The 19,412-nt window shown below is 35.2% G+C and overlaps 1 protein-coding gene across 1 annotated transcript in view; it reads right to left on the minus strand.

The window, feature by feature from the left end:
* Positions 1 to 19,412, minus strand: part of trol (terribly reduced optic lobes) — a 1,293,721-nt gene that overhangs the window by 334,528 nt on the left and 939,781 nt on the right. Inside the window, exon 63 of the mRNA XM_067129897.1 lies at positions 11,685 to 11,778. Within this exon, the coding sequence (XP_066985998.1) occupies positions 11,685 to 11,778 (94 nt within the window). The remainder of the gene's footprint in view (positions 1 to 11,684; positions 11,779 to 19,412) is intronic.

Genomic DNA, 19,412 nt, shown 5'->3' on the forward strand with positions numbered 1-19,412 from the left:
TGATTATCAATTATTTTATATTATTAGAGCCAGTTTTGATCCAGAGGATGCCAAAGATTCAGACTTCCAAGTTCCTGATATTTTCCACAAATTTCTATTAGCTTTAGAAGAATGTTAATATTATATAGGAAAATTGCAACAGTCAGACAAAGATGAAGTTATAAGCTTAAAAATTCAAGACTCAAAATCACGATATTGCTAATTAATCTAACATGGAACTCAGCTGGGTTAAGCAAATAATTTAATGGTCCCTGTAATAGCATTATAACTAGATGATAAAAATGTTTCAACTACAGTAATTCTGTACTGAAAGTAGATATATCTTTAAGTTACAACCTGACATATCATGAACTTTTCTCTATGCTATTGTGTAACAAGGTGTTCCTGACAATGTTACAACAGACAACACGAGAAAGACAAGGCAGAAAATCACATCTTAAATTACAAACAAAACAACATCTTACTCCATAGCCTATCGTTCACCTATAGAATTACAAAGGAAATCTATGCTCTGGAATAATTTTGCCCATCTTTACTGTTCAAGCAATATAAAATATCTTTGGAATATGATTACTTATTTTTAACAGCTCCAGTGCCATAACCCTCTTATGCAGGGTACTTACCATTTAAAACCATCAGATGGAGCAAGAAATACAACCACATTAGTGTAACAGGGTTTTTATGACAAACAAGCCATGGGCTTACAAGCATACAAGAATAAATAAAAAAAACATTACGGAATGACAGTAAAAAAAAAAAGGCTAACACAATAAAAACACCATTTACAGTAATTTAAAAGATAAACAATTCCAATTCCAAATCATACATAAATTACAAAAAACTAGTAGAGTTTTGGTTCATATAGCATACAATTATTTGGTGGTGAAATATCATTACTAGTATGCCATGAATAACAAACAATTTACATGAACAAACAAAGACCCTTGAAATTCCACAAATTTTGATCTACACCCTAATTTAACTTAAAAATAAAATAGTTGTCTGTAAAAGTACGGTAAATATTACATTAAACAGATTTCATATTACGTTTAAAGCTAGTCCAAGTTTAGCTAACATCATTCAAGACATTTAGTTTTGACTAGCCATAAGGTCTCATGTACTTTAATAGGAACTTCATAAAATACTGTATAATGGGGAAAAGCAAAGCAAAATGGCTTTAAAATACAGAGTATCAAGAAAATATCTCATATTTGTTTAGCTGAAGCAATCAACAGTTGTAAGTAATGCAATGACAATCTCAATAAGGGAGCACATTTAGTGTGTTTTCCTCAACCCTTTGGAATTATTTGTTCTTAACATAAAAAACATATGAAAGCATCAGATGTATTTCTGTTCCGACCAAACTGCACAAGTTAATTCCCAAAGGAAAATGTAAACCATACATACACACACATATACATGAAGGAATACACACAAAAAGGGCAACAAGCTTTCCATATGTAGTTGGTTATAAATAATAAAAATGTATTTTTTAAGAGAAACAAATTAAAATAAAATTGCCTCTGATAGCCAGTATTTTTCCCCATCTAACGTGGGTATGCAGGCAACCATATGCAGTACACACTTTGCCAAAAAAAAAAAAGAAACAACTTGCTTCCCTATATAGCGAACGATCACTTCTCAGGAGGAGTGAGACCCTACATCTTGATACACAGCATGAGATGTGGGAAGGCGAATACAGTATTAAGCAATAATTTGTATGAATGAAATACAAAATTTATTTTTATAATATTTAATTTTTAAAACAAGCAAACTACTATCTTAGGTAGTCAAATATCTATTTAGACAGGCAGTGACTGATGCAAATAGCAGCTTTGGGATGATATCAAACAACCAACAGCTCTCTAACTGGGATCCCAACATCAAATAAGAAGGTACTGAATCTACATCAGCACTCAAATAACTCAGTTTATGGCTTAAAAATGGGAAGCTTGATAGGACTGACCTGGCCAAAAAGAGGAATGATTGATTATTTGTAAAGCTGGAAAAGGCAGCAGTTAAGAACTAGAAACACAACTGGGAAGAATGTTGCATGTGTAAGGGTACTTTATAAAACAAAGAGACAAGTGCAGACTGGAGATGAGGCAGCAAGAGGTAGTGATGAAGTTACCTGGACTAAAGTACCAGTAATCATAACAGGGGTGTGAGAAAACACTCACTTACTTGTGGGCGGCATCTTTAAGGATAGAAAGTGAACGATGACTGGTATCTCCAACTCTTGTTTGGTTTAGTCAACTCAAACTAGAGTTCAAAAAGTGTTGAAATAGCTAAAGTCCAAACTCCATGAACCTAACTTTAGTGAGAGTAAAGTGCTTTACTTACACTGCATAAGTAGCCCCTTTAATAGTTTCAACAATCCAAGAATATAGTGTTCTTGGAGACAAACCTTGGAGAGCTGAAGGAAAGACAAACAAAAATTGGCAGTGGTATTTTACACTCATTGCCAAAAACATAATTTTTTCAGAGCTCATGGAATTTAAGAATGACTCCTATCTATCAATCTCTGCAGCAGCTAAAAGGAAGAGGATCAGGAAGGATCCTCAAAACTTAAGTTTTAGTGTGTGTTGTATGAGATAATTACCCATGCTGTTTGTTGACATATTTGGCAGACACAAGATTACAAGAAAGACTATTTTAATAATCAACTTTGGCAGAGAGGCCTATACAGGGGCTCATAGGAAGGCTGTGAGACTGGAATAGACGAAATCCCATTGAAAAGGGGAATTTGTTATGATGTTCTCTGCATCAAAGTTACTGGAAAAGGATCTCCATTCTAGTGAGTTCATAAGAGTCATTCTGTTACGGACTTGAGCAGTGGTGCACCTAGTAACCATGTCAGATAGGCCTATCTCTTGGAAGCCCGTGAACCTGAAGGTGGAGAGCAGGAAATGTTTTTTGAAATATGCTGATAAGCAACTGTAAAAGAAGACTAGACCATAGTTGGAGGTTTCTAGGGAGTCTGTCTAGAAGCAAAGGTTCAATTTAGTGCAATTAAGAACAACACTGTAAACAGATCCACAAGGAGCAGCAGCAAATATCAAAGATCTTACATACCATGGGATGGAGATACTTTAGACTTTGTGACATCTCAGAACAATGTGACCTCCCCAAACATAATCTGAAAAGATGGAGCCTGCAAGAATATGAATACTGAAAGAAAATGAGTTATCTTGAAGAAACTCATTAAGACCCAATGGTGGAAGTTTTAAGATTCCATGATGGAAAATAAATACATTAATATGATCAAATAAAAACCAGCATCCAAGAAAGATCTCATAAACCTCAGTTTGAACAAACATATTACCAAAAACCACCAAATAAACATGCCATGTGAAAACAGGTAGAAGTTCCCCTTGATTCTATCCATCCAGTCCCTCAAGGACTAAGGCAGTCAGGTTGAGCAAATCCTTTCAGCCCTTTCAACAGAGAAGCTCCATCTTAAACGAAGAAATGAAGAATTCCACCAGGGGTTTGCAACAAAACCAGACCATCACATATAGAGCGCTAAACAAACAGCAACCCTAGTACACAGTGATACAGATGAATACCACCAGAGTTGGACCAAATCCTGCTGATGCACAAAGTTCTGGTGAACCAGCAAGACCCCTGCTGAAGACATCCACAGAGATGTTAACAGGACTGCAGAGAGAATCACTGACTCAAGGGATGCACCTAGCTCCTCCTTACCCAAGAGGACTTCAAAATAATATCTCTATTGGGCATAGCAAAAACCCACAAGTCTGGAAATCCTCTATGACCCATCATCAGCAAGATACCGATTTCCACCTACAATATCATTGAGAAACTTAGTGAACTCCTAAGTGTGAACTCCTTATATCCCTGACAGTGCTGCCTCCAGTCATTGGCCAGTTTTCTACAGGAACTCCATGGCTGTTCTAGTACAAGTACCACTGCTTCTTTGGATGTCTAGGGTATCTTTGCCAACATTCAGTGGGATGCCATTTGGGATACTATTTGCTAATATCTACACAAACATGATCAAAGAGGTTTTCAAAAGGATTCCCTGCCCCAACCAATACCATTAGTACAAGATAATACATCTGTGAATGGAGAATGAAGGGGAGAATGAAGGGGACTTGGAAGTTCTACACAGGCCTTCCAAGGAGTACTTCTATCTTTCATTTTCCCTCTGAAGGAAGCACTAATGGTGCCCTACCCTTCCTGGAAATGTGTGTGCAGCAGACTCCCACTGGCTATACCACCAATAACCCTGGGCCTCTGCTTAATGGTTCTGGTGAGTGTGTGGACAGGTATATAATGTATGTGGTAGACACCTTTGTCCAATTTGTTATCACTAACTAACCCACATAGAGGGATCTGGCCATGAAGATAGGGACATCAGGACAAATACTAATCAATAATAGTTTACTGAATGATATAATGAAATGACAAAAGAAGAGCACCATGAGCAAGAGGCACATAACAAGAACACAAACACTAAAAATAACCATACAGGCACTATACATTTTTTTTCATGAACTACATACACCATATATACCTTGAGACTGAAAAAAGCTTTCAGAAAAACAATTGCTGAAAATAAACAAGGTTATCTTTATATTAAAAACATGAAGGATAACCTAGGGCCCAAGACATATTTGAATAATGTTATTTACACATTTACATGCCCAATGGCATATACTGGAATGGCAACCACCAGACATTTAAACCAACTATCTTGCCACCTTCACAAAATTTCATCTACAATCACTACCAACAGAAACATCACAGATCAGAAAGAGATGGAAAAATCAGGGCAACAAATATACATTCCAAACTAGACTGGCACTCCCTACACCTTTTGAGGCTCACCACACTCGGAAAAGAAGCCTAGGGAACAAATCTGAATTCTCTCAAAAACTGTGGGAAATATAAAAAAAAAAATTACTTGATGCCAAATGTAAATGACAGGCAAAGTGATGGAAAAGGAGGGTGACCAACCACACACAGAGGAAGGCTGTCATATGCGCAGGAGAAACACCAACCAACTTCCCCTCCGTGTCCAGACTATCCCACCAGTACATCCCAAAGGATCTCTATGCATAAGTTATCGGGCACAGCAACAAGAGAATTTGGCAACCTCTCTAACCAATCAAAATTCTGCATACTCAATCATCCCCTTACTCCAATCCAATTACCCCACCATCAATACTCATGTAACTTTGCATTATATTATTTCACTTGTTACTGTTGGTAACTGACTGCCAGAGCCTTCACTTCAAAACTTAAGAAGATACTACTTTCATTACTCCTAAAGAAGACTTCTTAAATTACTTTTTTAACTCTTGTAATTTACATTTTTTCTATCATGGGTAGTTCTTAAAATCTCACTGAAGTTCATGGAGAAAAAAGTATCGGTTCTCAAAGACTAGAACTTTACTTTGTATTCAGAGTTACAGTCATTGTTGACAAAGGAATTCAACCATTTCTCCTTAGGAACCTTCAGAGCAAATAACAATTGCTGCAATACTGCACAGATATGTCCTCATAAAATTAGAAAGAAGGTTATCTTCATGGACCAATCAAGGATCCTACTCAGCCATTCTGGGCAAATAAAAGTATATCACCATAACCCACATTCATACTAGAAAGATGAGGCCTTGCAATCATAGTAGTTAAAACTAATTAATTTATATTTTTTAGGGTTGGCTAGTAAGTTTTGACACAAACCATTCAGCAAATTCTTAGCCAAATAATATTATCACAGCTTCCAAAAATTTTTGCAGTTATAAGTATTCCTGTCAAGTGATGTATATGAAGTAAGGTTCATATAGGAGTGGGGGCAAAAGTCATCATGGAAATATACAAATATATGACTTTACACTTTAATTTCTATTAAAGGTCTAGGATTCATTCTCATTAGGTTTTTGTTGTGTATCTCATTCTTATTAAATGGCAATTTTTATCCAATTATCAATAAGGTCCACACTTATCTTAATTTAGTTTTACATGCTTTTTTTGTCAGTCTTATACTAGGAACTCATATAATTCCAGTAGAAAAATGAATCTGGTTTTTCTAGTCTGGTTGCATTGTCTGATTGTCAGTCTGATACTGCTACCTGCAGTGCCCTGAACATTGCTATAAGGATGGAGATCAAGGTCATTTTCAAAAGCAACAAGGGAAGTCATATCTGAGAAAATCCAAGACCTATATGTTGGGAAAACCAACAAAAAACAGGTGGAACTTGAGGAGTGCCCCCATCAACAAGTGCTTAAGGGATGCTGCTAAATATCTACATTCCTCACTGTCACCACCATCATAGCAGACTAAACTGCCCCTTCTGTACTGTACTTATTCCAGCTGATGAACACTGTACCACTGGTGACATCCTACAGAACAAGTTTAAGTTCACTAAGATCACTCATAGCCTGATGGAAGGCCAAAAGGACCACTGAAAATCCAGGGAAACTTAACCCCAGACACATTTACAGCAATGTCAAAACCAAGAATGCAAACACATAAAAAAGGCAGAGGAACAAGAATATTTAATTAAGAAAACTTAAGGTAGGGTGAAGCAAGAAAACATGGGAAGAAATGAGAGTTTCCTGGCCTTATTAATGACCTAGGAAAAAACTAGGGTGGTGCAACTCACCGTAAGGAGAAAGACCATCTGAATTACTGTAGATCATGAGGTTAAGGAGGAACAAGAGTTTCCATACAACTGCTTCTCTTAAAACTGGAGGTAAAAAGAAGCAAATATAGGCTCCTCTAGGAAGATAAAACTAACAAAGGGATCCAGGAGAAAAAAAGGAACTTCCATGGACTGAGTCTGTCAAATAACTGTTCACAGTGGCCTAAGGATCATTCTCTCTTACTAGAATTATGATGATGGCCAAAGGATTATTCTCTCTAACTAGAATTACAACCCTTGCCAGGAGCATGGGATCTGCCAGTAAGATGATAAATAAATCAATCTACATGTTAGTAGGCCGGTAAACACCACAGCTGGAGGTGGGGTGCACATTTTTAGTGGATGAGAACTGGAGATGGAAGTGTAGCAAGCACCCTGGATGACAGAACTGAAGGTGGAACTTCAGTGTTATGGTCCTTGGAGAAGTAGAAGTCCTGGATTGTAAACCTATATCTGTATGCACTGCTACAGGGAAGTGATGCCAATTATCTAAATGTTTTCTATCTCTGCAGAAAGCTTCTTTGTCCTCATAAGTCTTCCAGAATTTTAAAAGTAGCCTCTACCTAAGTGCAAGCACTACAGTAGTAAAAAGTATACTAAATAAAAAACCTTACTAATACTTGCAAGAAGTAGAAATGTTAAGACAGTAAGATAACACAAGGTAGGAAGGTTTTAAAAGTTTGTATAGGCAGTAAGATAATTACAGGTAGGAAGGAGTTAAACATTTGTATACGCTAACAGTGGGCAGAAAGGAAAAATATATAGCAAGAGAGAACAACCTTGCCAGGATGAGAAAACCGAAGAAATTGTTAAAATCTGGATGAAATTTGGCATGAAGGGGAGTATTAGAACCTCAGTTGAAGACAGGTAATAACAAAAGACAAGTAAAAGATGAGGAGCACAGAAAATAAAAGCAGTACCAGAACAGAACATGGGTCAAAACAGAAACAATCATGTCCCTCAAGGACTGGAATTGATGATCTATAAATAAGATTTTATTTGAAAGTCAAAGCAAGTAAGGGGGAAAGGGAAGAAGAGAAAAAACACAGGTTGGTAAAGTATTGCCACTTCTTTCTTCAAAGGTCTTAAATGGTCTTTGAAATTAGCCTTGTCTGCAAAGGCCTCTGCCAAAACATTTTCAAAGACTACTGAATAAGATAAATGAAAACTCATGCTGAAATTCTCTTACACTGAGAGCAAACCTCACCAAAATCTGTTCCAGTAGGAGACAAAATTTAATGCATGTTACTTAGGAAGCTGGAAAAATTTTTATGCTATACTGCATCACTGGAAAATACTTGTATCAACACAACATTAATAACTCAAATGAAAGCAACAACAACCATATGCTAGTTATCTAAGAAAATATAACTAACCACGCAATTTTATCTAGTGAGATCATTTATAACCTTTTGATGCACCATGCTTAAGAAAAAACAGTAGGGATTACTAACATAATCATAGTAGGCTTACTTTAAAGATGTCCACCACAAAATGGATATAAGAATGGGGTTTATATATATACAATCAGCATGTGAAACCAATATGATGAAAATAGCTCCATCAAACACTACTGACTGTTCATGATGTGTGTAACCTTATTGCTCTTCCAAATAAATAATCATTACAATGAGTCCTTTGGCATGAGTGTCTAAGTATGATCCCTGGAGATCACTAAATTTGACAAAATTTTGCAAAAAAATCAATATATACTGGAAGCTGATTTGATGGAAACACACATTTCAAGAAAACTGTGTGCATATGAGGATGTTAACACATGTGGAACTGTAGAAAAATAAGGTTGGCAAGAGATGTAGGGAGGCTGACCCAACTTGAAAGGAATCTCACCACTTAACAAAGTAGGATCGTCTTTTCAATAAATATACATATGGTCCTGTATTTAAAACAACTGTGTTTTAAGGCTTTGTAAGGGAATGCTTTGGCTGCAGTGCAAATTCAATAAAGTTTTGAATTACATAAGTATCAATCAGCAATTTTATGTATCACTAGAACAAAAATAAAGCTGGAGAGTATGCTTACTGAACATTAAGATGAATGTTCATTTCAGAAGATCATCTTTATAGGGCAGTCTAGCCATAACACTGAGGTAAAGTTCTTAACTCATATAGGGATGGCCCAAAAGCTTTGTTCTTACACCAATATTTACATTTCATTCAATGACTATAACTCTGGGAATCAAGTAATTGGATAAACCGAATATGATGATTTCTCTTAAAACATTTCTTCATGTGATTTGTTTTTAAAACCTGAGGTTTGGAGATTCACATGAATATTTGACTGTTGTTGTTAACATGCCTTTTATGCATGTAGGAATTAGGTAATGTGGGCTATTCCTCACATATACATAGGTCTAACAAATGTGACCAGTTAAAATATAAGATAAAATTACTTTAACCCCTTGTCTCCAGGCATGGTCATTTGAGACATAATAATTGCTCTTGATGTTCAATCCAGCGTGCCTCAGGTAATAATTTATATTTTGCACCATGCAGTTTGAACAAATTTTGTGGGAAAAATGTTCAGATCATTTGAATGGACCATACATGACTTATGAAAACTCTTATGGCACACTAGCCCTCAGTACAGGATAGAGGGAGATCAGTTTAACTTAGATTTCATAGGGGGGTTGTATTACATCTCCCTGTCCCAGGACATCTTGTATAATTTGCCCATAAATATACCCAGGGATTGCTGTTGGTTTTAGTTCTTATATTTTACATTTGTATGTCAGCTATAATTGTAATCTTGCAAACTAAGTACAAAGAAATATTTGAAAAAAACATAACTCACTAAAAGATACTACATCTCCCCACTCCAGTACATCTCATAAATAATTTACTATAAATATACTCAGAAACTGTTACTGATTTTAGTTGTTATCTGTTATGATATTATGTGAGCTGTAATTGTAATTTTTAAAAACAAAATAAAATTTAGTATTAGAAAGAACAAGTATAACTTAATAAAATTAAAATTTTTGTATGTGTCTTGGAAAAGAGGTCCTGCATAGGGTTGTAAATATTCACTTTCAACTTCCTGTGGAAGGTACAGAAAACTTGTCCGAATTTTTTTTCTAATACCATGTGCATTTGCATATCTTCCTCTTTCCATTGATTTTTTTTTTAAATTGGCCAACCTTAAAGTTTGCCTGGTCTAGGGGTGTTCATAATGTATTTTACCCCAGCCTGTAAGGGTTTAATGTCCCTCTATATGGTCTGAAGGAAGCCAAAATTTGTTTTTTGGGGGGGGTTTTATAGTTCCATACTATCTGACATTTGTTAAAGATGGGATGAGTTTTCACATTATATAATCACTGACGTGAATGGCTACATTTGATCAGATCGTTGTAGTTGTGGCTTTGGCTTCCTTTTAAGCATCTTCACTCCCCTAATGCCCATATGTAAGCAGCATGAGAGAAGCTTTAGGGCAATAATTTTTAAAGGCTTCTATGAACCCCTCAGATCTAATGAAAATTACACTTAACTGACAATCTTATTGTAAAGAGATTTTCACCTTGACCCTTCTAGATTCTGGTGGCGTAAAATTACATAATTCAAATCCTCAACTCCTGAGTTTTCAGTGGTGTAAAACTGTCATAATGTAGAATCATTTTATATTAATTAATTTTCTCAATTTATCCTGCATCCTGTACATGATAAACATAACCAACACAAATTCTAACATGAAGTAGTTACAATTATTGCTAAGTGAGACCTACATGTGAGGTGTATGCAGCATAGACAAAACTGGCATGGAGTCAAAATCTGAAAGGGTTAAGAGGCTTCTGCATACAATACAAGAGTTACTTTCTCCACATCAGAAAGATTCATTTTCTTGCAAAATTTTCTCTTCAACCTGTCTAGCTTCCATTAAATTAGATATGATTCCCTTAATGATCTGACAGTCATTAAATCTCATAAAGTTCTTAATATTCATGACAAAATTTTTAGAAGAATCCCATTCTCAAGTGATGCATATAAGAAAGGTGGCCTCCATATTCAATTCTGATATTCAGGCTTTGAAATTCAATTATTAATCTCCTCTGCAAGAGAAACTGTATCAGGAACTTTTTCATTAAAAAAATAATCATAACCCAAATACTAATGATTAATCTTTAGAGCTAAAAAATGAAGCTATTCAAGTATCAGAAACACCCTAAAAAGTCTACCACCTGACAAAACATGTATACAAAGGAATAGTACTGTATATATAATTTCTTTAACATAATCTGGAACCTACTTCTTATTGTGAATGTTCCTCTAAGAATAAATGAATAGTAAGGAATCCTCCACATTAAATGACAAAGAATTTTATTTGAGAGACAAGGGCAAGACTGCTTAATATTTCATGGCTACCTGAAATAAGAGTATGACGGTCCTCTATAAAGAGGCCCCTAGTGCCTTTTGGTGATGCTGGAAGTGGTCCTTTATTCCTGGAAGTCTTATGTCCATTTGGCGTTTGAGTAACAAACGTTGATGACCATGACTTAAGAGCAGAAGGGAAAGAAGGAGCAGCAGCAAGCATACGGGAATGAGGCAAAGGAGTAATTAAGAAATCCACTGATGAATGGGTGGGTGAAGCTTGAGGAGTATGCAAAGCAGGTACTACCTTAGATGAGCTAGACAAGGATGAGGGAGAAAGCAAACGGTGATGGAAAAGTACATTGCTTTTTTTGAAGTTTAATTCTGGTGGGGTTTGCTCAAGCCGGGACATGTCATGAGAGGTTACTATAATATCCGTGCAGCATGATTAGGAAGGAGAAAATGGAAGTTAGAAATTGGTGCATGGAGGGCTTCCCAGGATCCATGCTTTACTTGCTGGATATTATTTGCTAGAAAAATATTCAAAAGGCAAGGATATCGCTAAATACCTACAGCAAAATTACATCAATACATTACATCTTCCATATCCATATTTCTTATTAATTTCATTTTATGAAGATATTTTGTCAAACAACACAGACCTACATATAATTATAGTTACACTTACATGGAATGACTTGTAAATTAACAGGCTTTGTTCTTCCTGGAGTTGATAATGGAACTCCCTGAGCTTCACAGTAATATCTCCCTGAGTGCTCCACCTAAAAAAAAATCATATAATGTCAGAGGCAATCATTACTATGTGCATTCTACACAAAAATTTTCATATTTTGGCACTGTATACACAATTTCCAAGATCAATTTTTTGTACATGTAATAATAATAATGAAAATAATATGCCAAATTATTAAAGTATATTTTTCCAAGGTATGCAAACCATAGTCTTTCAAATACGGACTATTTTCCTGTGCATGCACTAGATTGGTTGTGCACCAACTCAACAAGGATGGTACCCAGATGGAAATGGGGGAGAGGGATGACCATTCTTGCCCAACTGACACTACCCAATGTTCTTTCTACTCATAATCAGGATGAAAAACTGAGGGGAAATAATGATGTGGGGTGGACGTTGTGGGTTACCTCCACTATGAAAGGCTAAGAAAAATAAAAATTACTTGAAAAATTAGACATTTGTTCCTATAGAGATAAAACAATAATCCATCATATATGGAAACTCACTCCTTAGGTGGAGCGTCTGCTACAGGAGTAGAGAGAGGAGCAGAAATGCCTATGTGCTTGCGGTCTTCACAAGAACTCGGGTCCTGTACCTGTTGAAGCTGAGGTGGGGTGAAGATGAGGAGCTCCTCCAAGAAGGTCAGTCACTGGAGAGGGATTGGTTGGATCTGCTCCACCTCCTGGAGAGGAGCAACAAGATGGAGAATAAGTTCCCCTTTGAGAGATCTTGCTCTTCTTAGTCTTTGTCAATAGGGATGGTCTGATGAGGAACAGGAGGATGAGGAGATAAAGGTGTTGAAGGATGTTGGTGACATTTCTTGGCAGTCACTTGCTTGCTCAAATGAGAGGTAGGTGCTGGAGGTCGGCCATCACTGGGGGGGGGTCTGGTGTAGGGTGGGGAGGTGAGAACCTCCATGTGCTTCACCACTGGTGGTATCTCCAGGAGGTGGACATGGTGAGACAGGGGGGGAGACTGTACTGCTGTTCACTTGTATGCCTAGCCAAAGACTTGAAAACAATGAAAGAGAAGGTGAGCTTAGAATGCTTAATAAAGGCCAAACCTTTTTCAGTTACTGTACCTTGTCTGATGAAGCTGTAGTCAGTTTCAAAAACAGTGGTTTGGACTTATCAGAAGAGGAAGAAGAGCTGGGAGAGGAGGGAAGGGTAAGGAGGATGGACACAGGGGGAGAGAATGTCCTGGCAGGACTTGGCAAAGGGTCTCTGCTGGACAATGCATCCTTCTTAAGGTTCCTACTCCTCTCCCCATAATGCTCCCAGGTGGAGGCCATTCAGCAAATTCAGGGCAGGGGGAATCATGAGAACACTCTTATCCCCTGCAAGAAATACGCATTGAATGTGGAACTATCTCCAAAGGTGACATAAAATGACTAAAAGATTGACTACAACCTTCACAACAACATTCTGTCTGCTTTCCATGAGACAAAGAACCACCAAAAAACCACCAAAGCCCTCCCAAAAAAGCACAAAACACTAGCACTTTTAGCCACAAAAAGAAACCAGTAACATACTGATGCATTCAGAATGTCTAATTCAAAAAATTCAAGCAAAGGAATAGCCAGCACACACAAAAACACAAATACAGGAAATGTCTGAACTATATCACAGCTGGAGGAACAATGGGTAGCACCAAATGGGTGAGAATGGGTATCCCCTCTCCCCCATCTCAACCCGGGTACCAAGTTTATTTTATTCAGCACATAGCCTGTCCAGGCATGCACAGGAGGGATACTCCACATATGAAAGACGTAGTGTTTGTATCTCCATAGGAATAAAGTAATAATAATAATAATAATAATAATAATAATAATAAATCACTGTTCAAGTAAATAATCTTCTTATGGAGTCAGAATAGATACTGTAGTACTGCCACATGGGGTAAAAGTTGCCTATGGTAGTGAGTGTCAGGGATGATAGTAGCTTACAGAAGGCCTCACCTTCAAGTATAAGGCCCAGGGATGATTTTTTGAGCTTTTCTTTTTGACAAAAAGTGCATTTTCTATGCCACCAAATATGGTAATTTAAAATTAGTTTGTTCAAGCAGTTAATATTACGAAAATTTAGCCATACAAACTTATGTAAAACAGCTTGGTACCTGTACTTGGAGGTAACTCTAAAAAATTCTCAAATTTTTGAACATAATATTAATGACACTGTCAAATACGTAGTTCCACTGTTTTACAATAAATTGTAAGATCTCTGATACTGGTCACTGAGATAACATAGCCTATTTCAATAATATGAATGTGAATACTGTACTATTTGAAACAAGTGGACTATAATACAAATGAAAGAAGCTGAGAAACTTCTGGCAATAGTGGAAGTTTACAATTCAAATAAAATAATTAGCAAGAAGGCCATGTGGACACTCATTAATGATGGTCTAAATTAATTACCATTCTTGAAAAAGAACACAAACCCTCCAAATAATAATTTTAGGGAGACTAACGTCCTATTATTTACCTATCAATTAGAAAGGAATACAATACTCTTAAAAATGTAGAATAATGGTTCTGAAGCATGGTAAATAAATAGCATAAAAGTGCATAAAAACAATAAGGGGAACCACATGCAGTATGTATTGAGCGGCAGTGGCACACCGTATAAAGTGCAAGGCTCTTTGCACCATCCACTTACCTCAGCTATTTTTCACCCACTTCCTATGCCTATGACTATGGTCTCTTACTACCTACCTGTCATTTTTAGAAAATTTACCATGCTCCAATTTTCACTCCATTTAAGGTCAAATTCCTTGGCAAGCCATATGGGAATTTAGGAAAATAACTGAGTAGCAAGCTACTTCATGATAATAACACTCATACAGCAGTCATTAAAAATATTCTTAAAGAATTAAATCATATCTTTTCCAAGTGTTGTAATGAATTAAGTGTATGCAACATCTAACAATGGCAACACATCAGAATTACTAAGTAGACTGATATCAGTGAACCAAGAATTAGGTGGACAGTGGTAAGTAAGTATACCTTAGTTTTACCAGACCACTGAGCTGATTAACAGCTCTCCTAGGGCTGGCCCGAAGGATTAGACTTATTTTACGTGGCTAAGAACCAATTGGTTACTTAGCAACGGGACCTACAGCTTATTGTGGAATCCGAACCACATTAGAGCGAGAAATGAATTTCTATCACCAGAAATACATTCCTCTAACTCTTCATCAGCCGGCCGCGGGAATTGAACTCCGGTCCATCGAGCGACAGTCTGAAGCTCAACCGGTTCGGCTAACAAAGGGCTGTGGACAGTGGTAAGAGATATGCTTTTCAATAATATTATGGTTTTGTACACATCCAGCCTTATACCCGCACAAGCTACACCTCTTATCTACCAACCTCAGAACTTTGCTACCAGCAACTTCCCTTTGCATTAGGGGAGAAGGAATAACCGCAAAAAGAGTTTCATCATTGGCATACAACAGCCAATTATGCCAATAGTAAAAACTAAACACTTAAGGTCCCAGATTCCCACCTAGTGGAACACCATACATTACAGGCATCATCTTACTAAGATCACTTGAAAACCTTTGTTAAAAGTTTAGTACATAATTCTACATGTTATGCTGTGATGTTTTTAAGCAGGAACATTGTGGTCAACCAAGTTAAAAAAAAGCAATCAAAATTAACTAAACATCCCAAGCATCAAATCCATCAAGTGGTTGGAATTATTTTTTTTAATAAATTCAACCTATAATTGTCTATTCCACATCTAAAAACACATTAATTTTTCACAAGTCCTGCTGTTTCAAGATGTAAATAAAGCTTACTATATACTGACACTGAGCCTAAAAATTCACTTGACAAGAAGAAGCTACTGAGAGATCATCACTCTTCCAATTCTATACAGGTGTTAACCCTTTAACTCACTTGGCCCTACCATATCACATCTGTCCCAGAGTCAAGAAATTTCTTGGCAACACCATATGTGATTAACAATATTTTACTTTGATCATTGATACTAAAGTTACTTTCCATGCTGGTTTTGGTGTCAACTGAAAGCTAAATAGTTTCAATTCATTGTAACAAGAAAAAAAAATTAAATTACAAAATGAAAAGTTACTTTTTACAAGTTTTTATATACTGTCCTGCTAGCATATAAATGTTGATTTTCCAACACTTTGTATCAGTCTTCTGAAGATGGCTTAGCAATAAAGCTGGCATAAATCAAGATTCAAACAATTTTTCATTTCTTCCTTTTGGTGTTTGGTTTTGATATATATATATATATATATATATATATATATATATATATATATATATATATATATATATATATATATATATATATATATATATATATATATATATATATATATATATATATATATATATATATATATATCATTGATATATATATCATTGAGGCAGACATAAAGACTTGTTTTAAAAAGGGTCAATTTATTCCCAACGTTTCGTTTTCAGTTCAGTTTTAACATTGCCACTGAATAGGTTGGTCCAGATCTTACTTTTTATTATTTTTTATATTGTATATACTGTATATATTTTTTTAGAGAGATTTTGTTTTGTTTTTTATGATGTCCTTTTTAATTGTCCCTTCTACTTTTTATTTTTTTTAAATTTGTAATCCATTGTGCAATCCTAATTTTTTTTTAATTTAAATTTATAGCCTTTTTGTAACTTAAGTTATTTATTTTGTACAGTCCTTGAAAATGTAATGAAGCCATTACGAAACGTCAGGAATAAATTGACCCTTTTTAAAATAAGTCTTTATATCTGCCTCCCCATTGATGTATATCTGGCTGTGGCCACTGCTGTTTGGATATATATATATATATATATATATATATATATATATATATATATATATATATATATATATATATATATATATATATATATATATATATATATATATATATATATATATATATATATATATTTATATATATTTATATATATATATATATATATATATACATATAGTATATATATATATATATATATATATATATATATATATATATATATATATATATATATATATATATATATATACTGTATATATATATACATATGTATGTATGTATGTATATCAAGTCACAGATATCACATAATATTAAATTCACTATTCTTTGGGAATAAATTCCTTCATGGGGATGTAAATCTAATAATTGAATTTGTCCTGGTCAGACATTACAGGCAGTCCCCGGTTTATGATGGGGGTTCCGTTTTTACGCCGCGTCATACACCGAAAATTGTCGTGAACCAAAAAATCGTCAGAAATCCTAAGAAAACCTTCCTTTTAATGCTTTGGGTGTATTGAAAACAATGTAAACTGCATTTTTATTGAGTTTTTCATCAAAAAACCCTCCAAATTTTTATTATTCTGCCATTTTGGAGCCATATTTCTTCCGTTGGATCGGCATACGACACGTCATAACCCCGGAACATGCGTCGTAAACCAGGAAATAATTTCTGATGAATATATTCAAAAAGCGCCATAACCTCGGAACGTCGTAAGCCGGGGACTGCCTGTATATATATTTATGTATGCATGTATGTATGTAAGACACTACCTTACTTACGAACATTCAAGTTACGAACATTCAGAGTTATGAACAAACGTGATTGTAAATTAAAATTGTTTTCGGAGTGCTCCCCTTACCACTTTTAAGTTCAAATTTTGTTCTGCACACCTATTCAGCTCAGTTACAATTGACAAAGTACCGTACTCTATAAAATACAGTACTGTATTGTGATTTAGCAAGAAAAAACATACAGAACTGTATTGACTTAATATCATACAGTACTTACAGTAAATAGGAATGAAGACCAACTTACAAACAATTCAAGATACATATGGCCGTTTGGAACATAACTCTTTCATATGTAGGGTAGTGTCTGTATATACACATAAATAGACATATACATATATATATGAATACTGTATACAGTATATTATATATATATATATAATTGAATTTGTCCTGGCTAAAGATTATATATATATATATATATATATATATATATATATATATATATATATATATATATATATATATATATATATATATATAAAAATGTATAATCTTTAACCAGGACAAATTCAATTATTAGATTTATTTCCCCATGAAAGAATTTATTCCCAAGGAATAGTTAATTTAGTATTATGTGATATTTGTGGCCTAATATAATATATATTTTATAAATATACATATATATATATATATATATATATATATATATATATATATATATATATATATATATATATATATATATATATATATATATATATATATATATATATATATATATATATATGTATTTTATAAAATATATATATGTATATTAGGTAATACTAAATTAACTATTCCTTGGGAATAAATTTTTCATGGGGAAATAAATCTAATAATTGAATTTGTCCTGGTTAAAGATTATACATTTTATATATATATATATATATATATATATATATATATATATATATATATATATTTATGTATTTCCCTGAGTTTATGGTATTTTTACAGGCCGGCAACAGAAACTTTATTTAACTGGCCCTGGAGTTCTGACTTACGTAAAGGGAAATCGTAAAAAACACAGAAAAAGGGGTGAATTTAGGAGCTGAAGGCTCTACATCATAAGGAAATGTTATGTAAACACTTAGGATAAATTAAAGAATTATATTTACAAAAGAAAGCATTAGAAGGGAAAATGGATAAGTAAACTGATAAAGGGCTTGCAAAGCCTGAAGATCCTTCTACTGGAGTCTTGACTAAGGGCAAGGCACAGTCCAAGAAAAGTCCACTGCGAAAATGTCCCTCTGCAAGAGAGATTTACATATTACCTGCCAGTAGAGGAACAATTTCACCGAATATGACTCCAGTTTGCACTGACGGTGCCAAGACTCGAGGAATGAGTGACCACTTTACACTTGAACACAGGACATTGGAAATGGCACGGGATAAACTGGCACGAGGACAGAGGTGAAATACTGGTACTCCAATCACTTTCTAAAGGGCAAACAGTCGTGACTAAAAAGTCTTTACTTGCACTTTACCTTAGGGGAAGCGGGTCGCTGGCGAAGAATGACGAGGGACGATCACAGTGACGATGCACACTGTCCCTTGAGGATGACTGTCACCTGGAGTCGGGCCGAGGCGAAGAATGAATGGTTTCTCAGCAACTGTATCACCCGCCCGTGCATATGGCTGACGGCCTCTTCTGCACGTCTCCTGTTCACACGACTAACTGCCTCCTGCTTACTGCCCTTTTAAGGCTCCAGCCGTGTCGGTGCCATGTGCACTTCTCTTTAGCTGAAGCCGTGTGTAAACAATGTGTCATTTGCCAAGTGGTCAGCGATCGGTTTCCTCTTCCCAGGTTTCCAGCAGATAAAGACAATTCAGGCACCTTACTTTGCCTTTAGACAGGTTGTTTTAAGCCCTTTTTTATCTGTGTCATCTCAATATCTGTTCCAGGTAAAAAGAAGGACAGATCGAAATGTTGATAACTTTGCTCTGTTATCTAGGTCAAAAACGATCGGCCATGCGGCGGCGACTTTATTCTCAATAAACAAAGGGTAAATTAGGTGGGGGGGGGACCACTGTGCAGCGACTTCTTATATTGTAAATTATATATATATATATATATATATATATATATATATA

The sequence above is a fragment of the Macrobrachium rosenbergii genome, chromosome 3 (genome assembly GCF_040412425.1).
Source record: "Macrobrachium rosenbergii isolate ZJJX-2024 chromosome 3, ASM4041242v1, whole genome shotgun sequence".
Taxonomy (NCBI): Eukaryota; Metazoa; Arthropoda; class Malacostraca; order Decapoda; family Palaemonidae; genus Macrobrachium; species Macrobrachium rosenbergii.